The sequence below is a fragment of the Aptenodytes forsteri genome, unplaced genomic scaffold, assembly GCF_000699145.1.
Source record: "Aptenodytes forsteri isolate BGI_AS27 unplaced genomic scaffold, ASM69914v1 Scaffold404, whole genome shotgun sequence".
Classification (NCBI taxonomy): domain Eukaryota; kingdom Metazoa; phylum Chordata; class Aves; order Sphenisciformes; family Spheniscidae; genus Aptenodytes; species Aptenodytes forsteri.
In genome coordinates this window covers 3,217,857-3,237,546 of record NW_008795629.1, presented here as the reverse complement: position 1 = coordinate 3,237,546, position 19,690 = coordinate 3,217,857, and the positions used below count along the sequence as shown (strand labels likewise).

Here is a 19,690-nt window from a genome sequence, read left to right as displayed (position 1 = left end):
TCAGAATTTTGAGGGCTGGGCCTGGATTTTCCGCTCGTGTTGCTTTTGAGAAGACTTTCTCACTTACTGCAGTAAAAGTTCTCACCTCTGCCCGGCAGCTGACTCCTCCCTCTCCAGATGGGCACTGCTTTTAACCATCGCTGCAAATAGGTTTGGGGAAGGGATGGACTGGAAAAGTGAGTTACAAAATAATACAGTTGCAACTGCTTTTTAATTGTTTTTGGTTTTAATGCTTTTTAAAAATAGATGGAGATTTAAATTTTCTTTTATTACTTAAATTTGGAAAGTCTCGGGACTGTGTTTCCCTGGAGGTGTACTGATGGTCATCAGGTCTGTGTGTGCTTTCCAAATTTGCTGGCTCTGCTATACCGGAGGAATGGAAGGGCAAAGATGGACAGGCCACCCAGGGGCCAGGGGTTGAGCTGGGTGTTCTAAGCCCCAGGCTTGCACTCTAACTATGGGCTTCCCAACGTGGGTTGCTCAGACTCCTGGGTGGTTTTCTGGAGGTTACGAGGGCTCTGTACCCCAGACTAGAAAGCACCAATTGCAGTGGGCAGATGGAAGAATTGCTGTGGCAGTGCTTTCACCTTGACCAGAGCTTCATCTCTCTCAGCCCCTGCTGAGAAAGGGAGTGGGTGTCAGGGCTAAGCAGAAGGGGAGGGGATGTCCGTGGCTGGGTGAGGGGGTAGTTTCCAAGGATGAGTGAGAAGGGGAGGGTGGAGAAGGGGGTGTCCAAGGTTGAGTGGGAGATAAGAGAGAGGTCTGGGAGAGTTCACAAGATGCTGAAGGGATCCTTGGAGGAAAAAAAAAAATTAGGGGTGACTTTGCTCCAACAATTAGGGGACAGTTCCTCTAGTGCTGGTGGAGTGATTAGCTGTGTGACCCTGAGGACAAAGAAATGCCTCTATTATGTAGAAGTGGTCACTGTTGTTGGGCTGATAACGATCACACGTAGATAGTAGATGTGATGAGATGTAGATAGGAGATGTGGTGGGTTCCTGGGCTGTGGGGGTTGCAGATAGCATTCTGAGCCCGTTCTGCTTCCAGAAGCCATTCACAGCGGTTTGCAGGGAGCAGGCCCTGCAGTGCCCAATCTGGGAACCCCTCGGCACGGTAGCACTGGGAATGCAGAGGGAGCCTTTTTCTCCCAAAGGAGCTCTGCTGCCTGCGCTGGAGCAGGGCAGGGGCGTGGAGCCCAGGGCTGTGGTGATATAACGTGCTTTGAGGGGCCGCTGCAAAGCTGCAAATGTTGCATCCGCTGTGGGCATAGTCTTACTCAAGATGACTCTAACTGAAAGATGATGATGAATGGAAAAAAATCCCCCTTGTGTTTTTCAGCAGAGTGAATCAGGAGGATCATTCTGTGCAGCCTGTTTCACTTTCTTTCATATAGGTCAGTCTTGCCCGCGCACTGAAGGCTCGAATAAAGAGCAACCAGAAAGCCGAACCACCCCTTCTTACCCCTTTCCATTCTGCTCACACACATACGCTTCCAAAAGAGAAATTTAAATCACAAGGAGATCGGTGTACGCTGTTACAGTAGACTTTAGCAGAACGCAGAGTTTTTATAAGACATGCAATCAGCATTCCTCTGAGACAGAATTGCTGTAATTCCTCTAAATATCGTATATCTCACAGTTGAAACAGGGTGTGCACAATACAAGTGTTATTTGCCTAGAGAATAGAAGCAGCTAATAGTCCTCCCTGGGCTGTCCTCAACGGATGCTGTAGGACACTGGCAGTGTCACAGAGCCCTTCGCCACTGTCACTCCCGGTTCCTTCTTGTGTTCCCCGTGTATCCTTGGGTGGTGGCTTCTTCTGAGATCAGGGTTCAGTTAGCTTCTTCCATTTTCTAATGCACGCCTCTGTGCCACTGGACCACTTTTCTCTCAGCTGCTCCTCCCTATAACCCATACCACTGTTCACATGTTTTTCACTGAGATTGCAGATCAGATCTGGGAAACATCTGAAAAATGCAGGATCTGGGAAAAAAAAATGGACAGTTGAACCATGGGTGAAAGTTTTATTCTGTCTCAAAAAAATCCTGTGTTTGGATTTGTGTTTGGTTTTATTCTGTCTCAAAAAAATCCTGTGTGTCGGTGTTTGTTATTCCTTACATTCGCCCTTCCAAACCCATGCATCCATCACTCTTCTTCCAGAGATACTTTGTAGGACTAATACATAGGAGCAGTGCTATATGGGAGGAAAATCTGAAGGATTTAAAGAAGTTGCTGGAAGTCTAGATTTTAAAAAGCTAAATCTGAAAGCTGGGCTGGAAATCTAAAGGAGAATAGATACTTGTGAGTGCAGTTCAGCAGGACCTGCCCCTGCCGGGATGGGAGTCAGTCTCTTTTGGGCTATCGTGAGCCGAGACCTTGGAATATGGCATGAGGCAGAGAAAGAAATGGGAAAATGTGTAGTACAGTGCAGTTCATGCTGGGAAGGGGGGCTGCTTGTTGATGAAGTAAACACAGAAAAAGGCATAGATAGAGGTGCAATGCAGATCCCTGAAATTCAACAGCAGTGTCCTCTTCGAGGGCAGTGAGAGCCTTCCTGTCTACCCATGGGCTTTCATTTTGCCTCCCCCCCCCAGTTTACAGCAGTGAACCTGTTTGGTTACCAAAAGTCTCTAACGGGTGCTTCCAGGTTGTGCTTTGCCGGCTGAGGGTGGCTGATGCAGCCATGGGGGACAAGCGTGCTCCACACTTCGGGGAATTCCAGATGACGCTGCCTGCCAGGCACACGCTTGTCCCGTGCTGCCAGACCCCGCTTCCTTCTCCTCTTGCACAGCTGTGAGCTTCATTAGGTAGCAATGTCTACAAATCACTGCAGTGTTAAAATGCAGAGCCGGGGGAATTCCAGCAGGACAAGGGCTGCCAAGTTCCTCGAGTTTTAACGGCGCGGTCCGAAAAGGAGCCCTCTCCCCACTCAAGAACTAAAAATACAACTAACACCAAGATTCAGGCAATTAAGCATAATGCTCATGAACTTCAAATCATTTGTTCACCGTTGCTTTTCATGCATTTCAAGGTGTAACCGGAGAAGGCAGGGACAAGCACGTGGATTGGGATTGCTAGAGCTGGAGCTGGGGCTGCCGACTTCTCTGCTCTGTGATTTACTTCTCTGTCCGGCCCACACCCTGTGACGGTTGAGGGCTAATATATTAACCTATGCATGAATCAAGGGCTGTTAAGTGGTTAACTGCTGTAAGCACTCAGGAAGAAAGATTAGTTTTCAGTCTGGGCATCTGGGTTTGAATTCTGCTTCCACCCTGAACTCTGAGTGTGGCTTAAAGCTGGTCACAGCACTTCTGCAGCCTTGATTTTCGTTCCTGGGCATCAGCATTTTGGTGCCTGAAGATAAATGAAGTTTGGTGGTTTCTTGCTCTATGAAGTGCAGTGCATACTCTACCTGAAGAAATTAAGGCCTTTTTGAATTTCCCTGTCTAGACACCCAAAATCACTAGCTCCTTTTTGAGCAGCACCAGACTGGGACTCAGGTGACCAAGGTTGTATTTCTGGCTGCACAACTGGCTTGCTGAGTAATGATGAGTAATCCTGTGACCTCCTGGTGCCTTAGTTTTCCCACAGGTAAAATGGCAGTAATTACACCGTCTTCCTTTGTAGAGCACTTTGAGAGCTATGAATAAAATGAGCCATATTAGATATCATTATTTAGACATTATTAATTATTCTTTGGGTTCATTTGTATAATGTGGAAGTGCTTTCCTCATAAAAGTAGATGTTCTTCTCTTTGTATCAAAGTTTCCTGAGTACTCCGCTAGCAGGTCCTTAGAGGAATATATCTCATGAAAAAACCAGCAAAATCTGTAGCTTACAAAGAAAGACTTCTCTGGCCTCATCTGCTTGTCCACTGACTGAGGACTACAGACACAGTGATAGAAAATTGTACACTGTTAATAGACATTTGCTGGGGAGAAGCAGAAAGCAACATCCTGTAACTTTGGCAACAAGAAGAAAAAAGCTCGAAGTCATTTTGCTTATCCCTACTGTGAGAGATTTCTTCTCACAAGATTTTACACTGTGGTTTTACACCAATATCAAGCCATGAAGTTCAGTATCTATAAACCACACTGATAGTTTCCAAGAGTTTGGACACCATGCGGGAGAGACACAAACCACCCCAGAGCTCCAGCTTCCGAGGGAATCTAAGGAGAACTGGAGATGCTTAGATCTCTTGAAATCCAACACAGCAGCTTCACTGAGATACCTTATTCATTTCAGGTTTCCCTATAAACTCTAATATTAACCCAGGGGCAGTTCAGAGTGTTGAAGCTCCAAGCCTGTTTTGGATGAAAAAAACCAAAGAAAACCATGCTATCTCTTGGTTGTGACAGTCTTTCTTACTTTTGGAAGGAGGTTGCTGGACTCACACGTGCACCCCAGTGGTGCTTGAGCTGCACCCTGTGTCAGATCTGATCCTATATCAGTGAAAGCAGGTGGCATCTGCCTTTAAGGTTAAAGCTACAGAGGAGGGGCTGTGCATGCTCCCTATCAAACCTAGGTCTTGCTTTCCTCAGGAGCTTGTGTCTTTTCCCCAGAGGTAAGTCAAGCCTTGGTGTTTTGGGTTTAGCCCTTTCTAAGAAAGATTGTTTGCAGTGAAAGGTGGCTTTTTGGGTAAGAAGCGTTGCAATAGTTGAGTTTAATAATGTTCTGTTATTGTTTTCTGGTGTGGAAAGTGGTTTGGGTTTTTTTGTTTTGTTGCTTTTCTTTAATGTCTTTGATGTGAAGGTAGGAAGGGGGAAAAATGTGGTGAAGAGCAGAAACAAGTGCTTAGAGTGAGATAGTGGGAACAGAAAAACCTTGTCTTCTCTCCGGTTTGCCACCAGCTTACGTTGTGCTGGGCCAAGCAGTCTGGGCTTTGTTTCCACCTGTGTTGAGACCCTCAGCTCCAGGGAAAGGCAATAGCAGTGCAGATGGGCTAAGGCTTATGAAAGGCAAATGCTGTGCTTGCCAGGGCTTTTTTATTTGGTTGTTGGTTTTTGGTGGGGTGGGTTTTGGTTTTGGGGTATTTTTTTGTGAAGTTTAACATTCCCAGCCTTCCGGAAGACTCTGAAATTGAGTGCTGTGTGGGTACAGCTAGAGGGGCATATTGCTCTCATTGCCATATTTTGCAGAGATCTCGCTCATCAGTGTGATGGCAAACTGAATCAGCTGGGATGCAGTCCCGTTCCGGTGGGCTGTAACACAACACTTCTGGGGAAACGATCAGGAGGCAGCAGAACAATCAGTGTGCACACGGCTTCAGCCCACAGAGTGAATCTGGAAAAGTGCTTTCACCTGGAGTCTGGCTAATCTTGCTTCAGCAAAATAAATAGGATGGAGCTGAGCTAGATGTCAGTGGGAGTGCATTGCTGGCTGAAACCTGTCCTGGGATTCAGTGGTTCAGGAGCAGTGTCCCAGCACTGCGCCAAGAAATCCTGTGCTCTTGGTGAGGTGCTGCTTCTCAGAGAAGATTTAACCTGCTATTTCTGTTAATTAATAATCCCCTGGTGGTTTTAAAAGGAGGGGCTTGCGGGTGAATGTCCTATTCAGCTTGCAGTTTGATGGGGGCTGTAAATCCCTCTGTAGTTCCAATCTGGTGCAGTTAGTGCTCTCTGCTTGTGGCAAGCTGCCTGCCAACTATTTCAGCAGTTAATGCAGGGAATTAGCTTGTAGATTTAAAGTAGAGGGCAAGCTAGACAAGACTTATTACCATGCTTTGTCCTATTGTAGCCAGTAGTTTGGTATAACAGGCTGTGTTATCTCTTATGATGTGCTTTGGGATGAGTGGTTGTGGGTAAAAGGGATGTTGTTTAAATGTCTGTTAATAAAAAAAAGCAGCTGGTAGGAGCAATTTGAGCAATGCAAACTCCTGCTATCTTGTGATTACCTTTAGGCACTTGGAGATTATTCTACTGAAGCTAGAGTGTTTGCTGATGTGGGAAAGGACAATTAACTGGAGTAGTGAAATTTATGCATAGCTCTTGCCTGGGCTTTAGCTGTTACTTTCTTGTGGAAAAGCAAATTTGGGCACTTAGGTATGCTGTTCAGTAGACAGAGGCTGCTCCTCTATTTTGAAGGCTGTTTGTTAAGGCAAATGGCACTAGGTTTAGATTTTATTAAGATCACAGGGAAGGAGACAGTTTAGCTTGCATGCATCTTTGTGCTGAACTGAAGTTGGTTTTCTTGCAGCTTGACACCTCTTTCCCACCTGAGAGCAGGATGCACCAAACTAAGTAAAAAAGCAATGCTCACTACCTTTGTAATGCTGTATCCTTCTCATAGGTGCCTTGCCAAGGTTGGCCACCTAATCCTGCAGCCTCCTTTGGAAATAGAGCTGTACGGGTAGTAAAGGTGTTGCAGAGAGCATTGAAGCAGTCTCTCAAATTTTGCTTCTGTGAAAGCATTAACCAGGGAACTTCTTTTGTTTGGTATAGGGAAATGTGCCTTTTTGGCCATCAGGTAAAACCTTATCATGCTTTTCTTAGAAACAGTAAGCCAGGAGCTTGGTTGGGTACAGGGATAAAGATGACACAGCTGGAAAATGCCTCTCTCTGGAGAAATTTGGAGTTGTGTTTAGTACAGGGATGCACTCGTTGTGTCCTTAACTGGTGTGACTCTTCCCAACAGCTCTGTTAGCTTCAGAGGCGTAGAATAACAAACCTGGTTTTATCAGTCCATGCAGCTATATCTCCTTCCTCTCCTGTGCCGCAGGCTGTGGGCACTGTGAAGAGTGCTTGATTGGGGTAGGTTTATGAGAAGCAACTTCTGCTTTGCTGCTAAATGGGACCACAGGGGCCAGTGCAGGCAGGGCTGCACTGGTTGCTTTGCCTTCTTGAGACCTAGGACTTTGTGCAGCTGTGAACCAAAGCTGGGGCATGTCATGGCATGCAGAAACCTCATTGGACTGAGACTTTTTGAAGGAAAGAAGGTCTCTCAGGAAGGTCTGTTTTGCAATAACTCTTTTTGGTAAAGTTCGTTCCTGTATATGTAGTAATGAGCTGGTGTGGATGGTGTCGCTACCTTTGCACTGAACTCCTAAAAAGTGGGTTTTAGTGTTTAAGACAAGGGCAGTTGTGGTAAGTGGCAAATAACTGTTAAAAGCAAGCGCTTCAGTGGTTTGGGAGAACCCATTGTGGGGTTTCTCTGCCCGTTTCTGGGAGGTCAGGACCAGGTGCAGGGTATTGAGCAGTGCCTGAGGTCTGTTTAGTGGGTTTAGTGGCAGAGTAGGTTGGGGAGCATGCACTCCCCATTGCTCTCTACCAAAGCTTGTCATAGCATTGGTTCCCAGCTTATATAGCAGGCTTTAGGCCAGATCTGTTCTTCTGGGTTTCAGGACAGCACTCTTGAAAGTGCCTTACCAGACTGAAAGCTTGAAAGGAGTAATTTCTGGTACTTTGTGGGGTAACTGCTGTTCTCGGAGGATTTGTGATTATTTATTCGCATGTAGTGTGGGTATGTGCTCACATCTGTAAGAGCTATTAGCTATGACATTTCTGAATTTTATTTTTGGCTCTGACTCTTCATGAACTTTTAAAGGATGTTGGGTTTTCTCATTAATCACAAAAAGGATGAGCAACTGAAGTGATACTTTCACCTATTTTAAGGCATGCTCAGCTATGGCTCTGCGGGCTGAAACCACTTTGATTTCTGTTAGTTTAGGAAAACTGTCTGCTCTTTTCAAAGAGCATGCAGTTCTGTGGGCAGCAGAGGTAAGGAAAGCCCTGTTTTTCGCAGGCCAGAGTAATCCTCAAAACATAAGAGGCCATACAAATTCAGTAGAGAGAGCTATATCCCTCTCTGACAGCAGCCAGAAATAGATGCTTCAGGAAAAAGTAGAGGAAAAGAACAACTGTAGTGTGATCCTCCCTCTGAAACACTCTTTCTTAATTTTGACAGCTTAATAAATTAGGGTCTTCCATGCAACTTGTTTAGACCATTGTGTTAAACAGCACTAAAATGTGCCAAACCAAATGTTAGTCCAATTCTTTTTGGAATCCATTTATAGCCTTGGCTTCTGCCACGGCCTTTCCCCTGGCAGGGAGCACAGCCATTCACTTGCATTGTGCTGAAACAACTCTTTTATATGAAAATTTTGCAGGATGCCCCCATCCTTGTAGCAGGAAAGGAGGTCACCTGTCTTGTACTCTAATTAAGTTGAACCTAGAGTTTTTGTCAACTGCAAATATACTCAAGAAATTCCTCCTGCCCCCCTTTTACATCCCTGCAGCCATTGAGTATTTTGACATGGGTGTAAAAGCTGCTGCGTTTGAATTTAGAAATTGGCCAGTGGGATGAGAATGTGCAGCTGTGGAAGGCGTGAGTGCTCTGGCTTTGTCACTGCTCATCTTGAGCCCACCTATTTCTGTGCATCTTGTGGGAGCTTAAGGGGATAAAAATGGCCAAGGTAATTAGCAGATCTGGCAGAAATCAGCCAGTCAGGCTCAGAAATTATTGGAGGTGAGAAGACAGTAGACAAGCAGATATAATCTGATGTGATGGAACTTATTTCCATAGAAAATAAAACAAATAGAAGATTTTTTAAAAAAATCTTCTAATAATAAAAAAATACTTATTTTATTCCAAGATCTCAGCTGCAGTGGCTGGGTGTAGGAGAAGTCACCTAAATCATCCAAGGGCATGCAATCTAGAGAGGCAACTAGCCAGGGAGAGTGGAATCGCACACCACTTAGGTGCTTCACCTGCTGCAAAGACTACCTGCTTATATAGAAAGTTGATTATTTGGGGGTAAAATGGAAGGTGGTGGGTTTTTTTCCCTCTGGGATTCTTATGATGCAGCATCCCAGTGGACTCTGAAGGGTATTTAACTTATAGGGAAGGGTGGCCGAATTCTCTCCCATCTAAATACAGCATCTGCAGCAGTGTGGAATGTGTGTTGTACAGCTGTGAATGTTCCAGGCATTCATCGTGTCTCCTTTTTCACACAATAGCTTCTATTTATGGGTTTTCATCAAGTTGGGCTCATGCATTCAACATATCTTTGTGTGTGTGTTTTTCTTTTTCTTTTTTTTTTTTTTTTTTTGCTTTTGTTTTTTAAGGTTTGTAGAAACTCCGAGCCACTTCTCCTGGAAGGAGAGTTACTACCGGTCAGCCATGTCCCACGGCTCACAGCCCAGGGAATTCCTCAGCCCAGAGGTGCTCCAGCATATCTGGGACTTCCTGGAACAGTAAGTAGTCCTTATGTGGAGCCTGTGGAAGAAGGCATTTTGGGACAGGACGTCTCTGTAATTAGGTTGCTCAGGGGACTGATGCTGGGGGTTTTGGAGTCTTCTGTACCTGCTGATTAGAAGATGTGGGTATGAGTCTGTGATGACTGACAGCTCTTGAGCTCTCAAGAGGTTCTTCATCAGGCTAAGGGGAACAGATGCAGAGATGACCAGTGACACTGACTCTCTTCAAGACCTTTGGTTGCTGAGCTGACTGCTTTCCACCGCATGCTCACTTAAGGTGGACGGTTGGCATTTTCCCCTAAGGACATGGGGTCATTACTCTATGTCCAGGCTGCATGTTTTCCTCCTTTGCTGGTGCCAGGGAGGGAGAGGAGGTGGAGATGGTGCAGAGTTCACTCTGTCAGGTCCATTGAAGGAAATAAAACTGACTCCGTTCCCATTCCTGACTTGCCATGACTGATGCTGGGACAGTTACTGCTATAAATCCTCCATGAATTCTGTCTTTGTGATTTAACTCCTGCGCTCTTACCTCATTTTTCTGGTCAGGCAAGTGAAATGTCCCTCCAGGCCCTGTCCTGTTCAGGGACTGCTGTTAGCATGGCAGGTGATGAGGTAGTTGTTGACTAGTAATTACTTACTTTGTCCTGAGACTGGTTCGTGGTCGTGCCTAAGTCCTGGGTGACACCCTAGCACATGGTGGGGGAGGAAAACAAAATTTGGCCAGTTTTAACTGCGTTACTCTGTTCTTTTCAGGCCAATATGCTCGGTTCAGCCGATCGATCTGAACTTCATCGATGGCCCATCTGAAAATGGCCCTACAAACAAAATAGAGATTAGCATGGACTGTGTTCGGGTGCAGGACACGGAGCTGAATGACCCAATGTGGGTGAGTAGTGAGAAGAACTTCCTTAACCTTTGGGAACAGATGAGGAGTTTTTGCAGAAGCTACTCTTGCTGTGTTGCCCCGGGACCATCTTCTCCCTCTTGGTGGAGGAGCTGTGGCTGCTGCCTCTGACCAAGGAAGTTCCTTCTTGCTTTGCCTGTTGTGTCCCACCCACAGAAGCTGGTTGGGAGCATGGCTCTACCAAGTTACTCTGGTGGTGAACAGTGGTGTTTGTACATGTGGCTAAACAGGACGGCGTGTGACCTGTGGAAAGGCATCACTCCTCTGTGCCTCCTCAGGGCTGCAAGGGGGAGCAGGCTGGCTCCTTACCTGTTCTTCCTCTCCTGCTGCAGCAATGGCAGGAGAGAGGGATGAGGCAGCTAAACAGGCAGAAGAGCTGAGGAGTCTCTTGCACTAGCCTGGCTGCTCAACTGTCTCTGCTCTCTCCCTGCTTAAGGCTAGTTTATGTGGCCTCAATGTTAAAAATATTCTGGGCACAGTTGCAATTTTGATGACTAAAGGCTGGGGCTTGAGGATGTTCTTCACTGTTTTTTCTTTTCTTGAAGGTCAGGTATGAATGAAAACTTGGTTTCAGATCTTTTTTTTTTTTTTTTTTCCCCCCTCCTGTGTCTCTAGGTAGGCAAAGCCAGAGAGTGTTTGTAACAAGTCTTGGTCGTGGGTGTCTCACCAGTATGGCTCGAGACTGGAATGCAGATGAGGCACTGGTGGTTGCTGGTTCATTGCCTTTGGCACAAACTGACCGGCTCTTTCTTAGCAATAGCCCTGGTGAAGAAGCCAGGTGCTATTCTTGCAGGCTGGAGCAGGAGGTATTTCAGGAGTTTGAGCTGTTCGTGTCCTGTTTCTGTTCTTCCTGGGTTTTGTATACTTTGGAGTAAAAATCATGTGCAGCTTGAAATTTGTGTTGATGTCTGTAAATTTTCTTGTTCCTCTGTTTCCATCCTGAGAAACTGCGTCAGTTAATTCCCTGGCTAATCAACCACCATTTTTAATGTGTTCAACCAAGGCATGTTGGCGGTCTGCATCCTGGCAGTGTTTGTAACCTGGAGGATCGCATCTGCAAGGAAAGAGCCCCCAGGTCATGCTGATTGCAGTCCCCAGCGCCAGAAGGTTTGACCTGTTACTGTCTCTCTGGTCTGACCGCTGGGGAGACTGCGGTGCTCTCCTCTTTCCTTGCAAGATTGCAAAGGGTAAAGAGGCCACTCTCAGGTTGGGTATCTGCTCAGCTGATGTGGTGAAGCTACTCTGAGTGTGCAAGGAGAGGTGACTGATGTCAAGGCTGGTTATCTTTTGATTCTGCATTCAGGTTGGGCGCAGGGGGATGGTGTGCAAGCCTTCAGTCAGCATCTGGATCTGAAAGGCCACTTCTCAGCTTTTTCCAATGCTGTAGCACAGCTCCAGTAAAATGATGTCTCTTCAATAGCTAGTCCAAAAGATTCTCCATGTTTAGAAGGGCTCCTAGGTTGTAATGTTCTGTTTGAACTAACTATGTCCTCTTTAAAAAACAATCCCCAACAGTTTAAAAGTCATCAGCAGAAACTTTGCTCCTTCCATGCCCAAACCTGGACTTGCTGCACTGAGTGCTAGCAAAGCCTCCCCATCTCCAGTTCTTCTGAGCTGTCTGCAGAGCACTGTGCTGGCTGACAGGCTCACTTGAGGCTCTTGTTCAGAGTCTCCCTCTCCCGTCTGTGGTGCAGTGAAACATCAGTGGAAAATCCCTTCCTCTTGTCTTCTCTGAGCACTGGGGCTAGGGAAGGAGGGCAGGCAGCTTTTGCTGAGCAGTTACTACTCGCTTATGATGGGTTTGATCCCAGCCTTGCAGGAGGCATTTCTGAAGAGGCTGAGCAGCACGGTGACTTCTTTAAGTGTTTTTCACAGATATGACAACCCAAAGGAGGAGCGGGGAAATTCCATCCCATCCTCACCCTTACTGTAAGGCAGCAGCTCAGAGTACATTAATGTATGTACATTAATAAATGTTCCAGTTTGTCTTCAGTGGAAGACAGCACCTTCGCTCAGTTGAGTGCTGCACAAAAGCCTTTACAAAGCAAAATATGCATCGCAAACCTGTGCAAACAGTCTGCCTTTTAAAAGGAGGAAAGCTCTTTTTACTCCCCTTGCCGCCACCACCACCTCCCTATAAATTTGCAAACATCCCTGACAGGTGACAACTCCCCCTTGCAGAGAAGTCCATGTTTGCTTTGCTGTTTCTGGGGCTCGCAGCCGCTGCAGCTTGCATTGGCAGAGAATGTGTAGCCTGGGGCAAGGTGTTTGCTGTTTGTCGGCTTTAATCTGAAATACCTTACAACCCTCTTCCCCTCCAGCTTCTCTTTTCCTTTGGATAGCTTCGGGGCAAGAGCTCCCCTTGCACCTGTCTCTCCTGTAACCTCAGCCATGTCACTTCTAGACACGAGGTGCCGCACGCAGCTGATTACAGCACAGAGTTGAAGAGGGCAGATAAACACAAAGGAATGCAGCAGTAACAGAGGGGCCCTGGGAGATGAACAGTGAGATCAAGGCAGAGTGCTTTTTATTATTAGATTTGTCTTGGGAAAAGAGCAAGGCCAGCTTTTCTCCAAAATGTACCACTATGTGAGATTTAAATAGGTGCAAAGCAATTAAGACCGGTTTATTTAAAGCAATTGTCCTTCCGTGGACTTTAAGGCAATCCCAATCAGCCTTTAAAATAAGTTCTGCACCTTCTTGCAAATTATGGCTGAAAAGTGAAACTTTCAGCCTCACAAGATGTCTATCCTTGATCCCATGAGTTGTGTTGGTGAGAGCTGTGATTCTTTTATTATTTAATTTTTGGGGAGTATAGTTGCTTGTTCACAACAGAGCTGGCAGTGGGGAAGGAGCTACAGTATTCGGAGCAGTGCCTGAAGAAACTGTCCCACCGGTGGGCTGGAAAATGAGCATGAGTCCTGCTCTGCTTAACACCCATCGGTTGTGTTTGTTGCCTTGAAAATGCAACTATCTGGGGAGAGAGCTGGAGGAGAAGGTTGGGTAACAAAGAAACCCATCTTGTCTGAGCTACATCTCTGTCTCTCACTGAGCCAAGACCTTGCAGTTCTCATGCTCTTGTTTTTAAGGAAGAAATGTACTTCCTGTATCCCATGTAAGAAAGGGGTAAGAGAAACTGGGGATCGGCACTATCTTGGGATGAAAAGAGCTGGAGGGGACAGGAAGAGGGTTTGTGGGTCTGGTGTAACATTAGACAGTCAGCAGCCTTCCCTGGTCATGTGCCTTGTGACCGGCTCTTTCACAATGTCCTGGGTGGCCCGTCTGTGAGGCTGCCCAGCTGTGCCCCTTCCTCTCCCATGGCGTTAACCACAGACAGGCTGGGAAATCCCAGCAGAGATCTGCCTTTTTGCATAGCCGGAGTGAGGGGCTGGTGGTCCCTGTGGGTGCGGAGAACATTCAGTCTCTGCCATGGCCCTGGCGTGGGAAGGAGCTGCGGATGGCCAGGAAGGTAAGCTGAATGTGCCTCCTTGTGGGCCACCTGCCATTTCTTAGCCTTCACCAAAGAAGGTGGTCCCCAGCCTCTTCCCTGACCAAGGATGGAGCCAGCAACTGTGGGGTCTTTGGGGTGGTGGCCAGCTCCCTGCATTCAAGAGGAACGCTGGTCTCAGGCCGTCTCCCGCAGTGCTAGAAACCAGGTGATGTTATATGTTTGGTTTTTTTTTTTTTTCTGGACTGATTACATGCCCTGGAGCTACAGGGAGGAGGGGTCTGAGGACCTCTCTCTAGGAACAAGCGTGTGGCAGTGCAATAACCCCTGCATTGCCCTGGAGCCCTTGTGGCGCACTGTCAGCCTGCTGTACCAGGTGCAAAATCGCTGTCCCTCAGAAGTCCTTTAAACTGCTCACCGATGCTAAGAGATACTAGCCTGGACCCAAACGAAGCTGCTTTGGGCTGAGGACTTCAGCGGGCAGCATCCTGATGAAAGTGTTATTTGATGGCCTTGCAGAGTCTGGAAGTCTCCTGCCACCATCCCAGCAGTGTGTCCAGAGCTCCGGGGACCTCACCGGCAGGAGCAGGAGTGCTGTCCTGAGTGATGGAGCAGCTCGTCCCCCTCCCCCTGTACATACCTTCCTTTCATGCCCCTGAGCAAGCTATCCTCCCGCAGCCCCTTGCCTAACCAGTTCAGTGGAATGCCTTTCCCCAGATAGTCGCTATGGTCAGAGTTTTCTTAACCTGGATCCGTCCCTCCCCACAAAAGGGAGAGAGAATTCCTTGCCTTTTTTTTTTTTTTTTTTAATTTGTCCTTCCTCATCTTCTGCAAATCATTGTGGGGATTTGCTGTGTGTGGCTTGGTTAGGCACTGCTGAGCTCCCTGTGGGGTGTGTTTCTGCCCTGGGGATGGTGGTGTGGGTGCTTCAGACAGGGCTGTGTCCTTTTGGGTTTGGGTCCTCAGCTTCATGGGCTGTGGGTGTCCCAAGCCTGGTGGCTACAGAAATTTTGGAGGTGCAACATGTATGTGTTTCATAGTTTTAAAAGTGATAGCTTCAGCTCTGTAACTTTGCCGTTCTCCTTTAAACACAGAGGTGGAGGAAAAACTAGGCTGTAGGAGAGACTGGATGCAGCCCATGTAGGACATGGAAGCGTTGAGGAGCTCAGCCTCAGCCCTCGCACCAATGACACATCTCGGAGTTGGTATTTAATGCTTCCCAATGGGAACAAGAAACCTTTTGCAGGTTTAACCTTTTGTAGGCTCATGGAGGAGCCACCCCAGCCACCTTGTGCAGGGTACCTTCCCATGCCGTAGCCCAGCGAGCTGGAGAGGAGTGGGACTGAGGCCCCCCGCAGAGCTACCCTGGCCCAAGGTGGCCAGGGTAGCTGGTAGAGCTCTTCTGCATGCTCTCAGCCTTAGCACTATGTAAATCAGTTCAGTAATTCATATTTGGTGGCCTTGCACTGAATTCCTGGGACAGACACAAAAAAAAAAATACCCACTGTCCAGAAGGACATCTGTTGCGTCCTATCCAATGCTTTAATATTAAAGTGCAGGCTCTGATCTCTGTTAACTTTTAATTGCTTGTTTCAAAGTGTTTTGCTGGGTCAGGAGAAGAGAACTCTACTTGCTGCAAGGTAACGGCTGAGGAAGCAAATGAAAGCTGGTTAAGGGGTGGTGGGACTGCAGGACAGGGAGGACATCCCTGTGTACTGGCAGCAGGGCGGGGAGCTGGCGTAGCATGCGCAGTGTGGCTGAGCAGTGCAGGAAGAGTGTCTTGGTGCAGGGACTGACTTAACATGTGGTGTGTGCTTCCCAGGACCCTGGCAGGTGCTGCAACCCTGCATTTTGTTGGGAAATGGTTTTGTACCTGGAGGATAAGGCCGATTTGATAAGTAGATGCAGCAAAGTGGGTTGTGTGGCCATCTGTTTCCATGCCTAAGTATTCCCAGATTGACCATAGAAAGGAAGGAAGGACTTTATGCAGCACAGGGATGTGATCAAAGCTTTTATTACTGTCTGGTTTGTGCTTGAGAGAGTTTGAGGCTTGCCAAGTTTCTCTTTGTGGGTATTTGTTCGTTCCATAGCTGTGCAAAGAAAGTTGAGATTATGCAAAGGCATTTCCATAATGAGCAAATGTATTATTCTGTTGGAAGTTTCCCTCCAGCACCTCTCTTGTTTGCAGTTGAATTCATAAGCTCTGCTAATTTAGGCTTGGCTTTGTAATCCTGCTGAACGTTTAATCTTCTGCAGTGTAGGTCCCTCCAAATGATCTAATCATCACATTTAGCGCTGCAGATCCAAATCCAGAAATGGTCAATTCTTTCAGATAAAGGATGCGCGTAGAGAATGCATTTGTACATTCAGTTTGGCCAAAGCCTGAAGACTTCTCTCATTCTGTGTGTAGTAGGGCTCTAAAGACATATTTATGTTTCTTTAAAATAACTTTTCACTAGCTCCCTTTCCTGTGCTGTTTTGCCCTGGTTCTGGCTGCAGACCAGGGCTGGCTGCATTTCTTTTTGTAGGGATGCAGCCAGTTGATGAGTATCGTTACACGAAGTGTTTTATTTTTAATACCACTTCCCTTAATTCTTAATGGTATTGAAGAAAACCAGTGGGCAATCTGTCTGCTGTGCTATAGATCATTTTGGAAGCATATTTAAAATTCCTTTAAATATTTCTGCCCTTTTAGTATCTCGCTTTACATTCATCTTGGGAGGGAATAAACTAATTTTTACCTGAAAAGCACAAACCTACTGGAAAAGAGCCCTGTGTGATGGGGTGTTTTGTGTTTGTTCTGGCCTGGCTCTTCTGGAGGGCTGGCTTTAAATCCCTGGCTCATATTGCTATGAGCATTTGAGGTGGAAGAATGTTGTAATTGTGAGTCCTGTCATCTGCCTACATGCAAATACCTCCAAACAAAAGAAGCAGTCGCTTCAGAAAACATCTTCCCCAAGCAGCTAGGCCTGCCTCCAAAGGTTTCCATGGTGCTGCACGTGCTCCTTGCTTAAGTATGGAGCAATAATGTGTTAGTGCTTATTTTATATCTTTAAAAGGTCTGCACAAACACTTAATTAAAAGGCATCTTGATCTTGGAGCAACAGACCGCAGGCACTTTTGCCTCTGGTACAGCTTTAAGGTTTATGCTGTCTTGATGGGAACTTCACTGTGTGTCTCTAGTTGATAGGATACCTGTCTTTTTCTTTTCTTCCCTTTTTTTTTTTTTCCTTTCTTTCTTTCTTAAACTATAAACATACTTCACGTATTATTTGCTGGGAACACTTTGATTGGGTTAGAGCCCCTAAGCGATAAACGCCTTGGGCAGCTGGCATTTCGGCCACACCAACCGAAGTGGAGTGGCCGTCCCCAAAGTTCATATTCCTCTGGACTTTTTTATTTTTTATTTTTAAACCAAATTGGTGGTGGGAGGGAAATGAGGCCCTTCTCTCTTGTTAGCTGGAAGTAGGGTGATGAATCGAGCTGTCCATATCCAGCCAAATGAAAACCTTGCCAAGCTTTGTGGTACCCCCCTTTGTGGGGTGAGTAGAGAGCACCTCACAGCCCTGTTGCAAGCTGCAGTGCTCTGGACTTTTTTATTTTTTATTTTTAAACCAAATTGGTGGTGGGAGGGAAATGAGGCCCTTCTCTCTTGTTAGCTGGAAGTAGGGTGATGAATCGAGCTGTCCATATCCAGCCAAATGAAAACCTTGCCAAGCTTTGTGGTACCCCCCTTTGTGGGGTGAGTAGAGAGCACCTCACAGCCCTGTTGCAAGCTGCAGTGCTGGCTGTGCCTGGGACCGGTGGCCAGGCTCATGGGATGCTCCTTTCAGCATCAAACCTGGAGCACAGCCCTGGGAGCGTTCCTCTCCCCTTCCTTGTACAACACAGCCAAACGAGCTGTGGGGTGTAGCTTTTGTTTTTAAAGTCCTCTCTTGCATTAATTCCGATTCTTGCTTTGAAGAAAGTCTTATTCATCTAAAGTCTCGCTATATATGTTGCTTTGTGGTTCTGCAGGTCCTGCCCGTGGTCCTGTTAATAACTATTATTTTTTTCCTCCAATATTTTATGAGGACAGTTTTGGACTAGGTAATGTTTTCCTCTGAATGTCTCTACCATCTGCTTTCCACCTCACTGTCGCTGATTTGATAGCATTTAAATTAATGAGAGAGTGAATTGTCAGGCAGTCACAGAAAATTAAATCAATCTCTGCGAAGCGTAGATTAAGGAGTGGTTTGTGGCCTGGGTTAGTTCGCTCACTGCTGAATGAACCCTTTGCTAATCAGCATCTGAATTTGCAGAGAATAATGAATGATCAAGGGAGTTTTCAGTAACGAGTGTAACTATGTTGGCTCTAAAAACATGGATTTTTATCTCCAGCCTGCTTAAACACAAGGAAAAGGTACCCTGAAGCACTCTTCTTTCTCTTTGAGGACATGGATAGGTATGGTGGGCCTCATGGTGATGTCCAGACTGGATTAAAATTAGACAAGTCAGAAACTGAAGTGATCAATCATCTGGGGAAGGTCTCTGGCCAAATAACTGAACTCTATGGCTGTTGCCATACTGGTGGTGGACATGGCACATGAGAGCAGGCAGAGGGCACCCGGACAAAGACCAGCACTGAGAAATTCAATGTTTCTGCATAGGAAACAAGGAACAAACCGGCTCCCCATCTGCCTTGGGGTGTATGTTGTGGCGCAGCACACCAGGGCAATATAGGATAACGGCGATGTGCTCACATGAGAAGCGTGAATGGCCATCAGTTGCAGGGTCAGGGTTTAACCAGAGGTTTGGGAGACTGTTCTCAAATTATTGCAGACTGATAACTTTTGTTTTTAAGGTTGGATTATTGTACAAGGGCTTGGGTGGGAGGGAGTTGGCAGCGTAGCAGAGGCTGGCTGGAAAGAGCTGCTGTGATTGTGCATTTATTAACAGTTGCGTGTTTCCCGAGAGCAATCTGTAGTTTATACAAGATAAGGGAAGAACAACACTTTCCCCTCAGCTGCTTGTGCAAGAACAAACCTGGTCTGTCAACAGTTGCTCCTCTCTTGTAATTAAAAACAAAGAATCTCTAATCTGTCGCTATCTCCTGCTTTTCCCTTTCCCTGGCCAGAGGCCTCTGTCTTGTGCTGGGATACAGGTTTGTGCCATCTCCTGTCCCACCTCCAGCTGGAGGGATGGGGCTGTTCATGCTGCTCAGGAGCAATCCTCATGAATGTTCTTGTGTAACTTTCTCTTACTTTTGCAAAATATTTTACAAATGTGTTGGGGGAAGGTCAAGCATGCAGTGTTGAGCATCCAAAGGTCCTTATCAGGCAAAAATGCAGTTTGAATGTTGAGGGTTGTTATGCCAGCAAGAAAGCTGCCGATGGCTGAGGCTTGAACCTCCGAAGTCCACTGGTTGTGTCTCCATGCTCGACTGTCTGCTGATCCGTGGTTTTGCACCCATCGGTGCAGAAGTGTCTGCTGGCCAGTGGTTTTGCAGGCTGATCAGCTGCCTTGCAAAGATCTCTGTGTCCAGACGGTTGTTTCCTTTTATCTCTAAGCATTTTTAGTGAAAGCAACTGCTCTTTAAAGAGAGTTACTAGGGTACAAAAAAGGTGGAAAAATTACATAAAAGGAGCACCGGGAATAAACAGACAACACTTTCATGACAAATCATCTGTATGCTCAGTGTCCATCCTGTGTCATACCCCAACTGTGGGAAGTGAGTCCCTGCAAAGTGCCACTTTGGTGGGAACGACCTCCCTTGATGGGGTTGAAGGGGTTTTGGTTGTGCAGACGGTAGGGGAGGCGCGGGGACCTTGCATCATCTTGGCTGGAGAACTGAGTCTCTCCAGAGGAGTGTCTTGTTCTCTTATTAAATGGAGCTCAGCAGCCAGAGGGCAGAGTCCCCAGGGGCTGTGTGCGCCTTTCCTAAACCAATATTGCACAGCGGTTGTGAAGGGAACTGGTTTTGTTTCACAACTCCTTTCCACCTTCCCTCTCCCTGCTCCCCCCACATAGCGTTATCTCCTGACATGATGCCATTAACTCTCTAATTAGCCCTAGGGGTGTTCTGGGGGAGATAACGAGGCTATAGGAGCTCAAATAAGCAGCGTGCGCAGATGTTTACCCAGGGTCGGAGGGCAGGGCTGTTGTG

The 19,690-nt window shown here is 46.7% G+C and overlaps 1 protein-coding gene across 1 annotated transcript in view; it reads left to right on the top strand.

Moving 5' to 3' along the window:
- The window catches only part of TP63 (tumor protein p63), a 107,530-nt gene that overhangs the window by 11,812 nt on the left and 76,028 nt on the right, over window positions 1-19,690 (top strand). Inside the window, exons 2-3 of the mRNA XM_009282360.2 lie at window positions 9,062-9,190; window positions 9,947-10,079. Coding sequence (XP_009280635.1) covers window positions 9,062-9,190; window positions 9,947-10,079 — 262 coding nt within the window. The remainder of the gene's footprint in view (window positions 1-9,061; window positions 9,191-9,946; window positions 10,080-19,690) is intronic.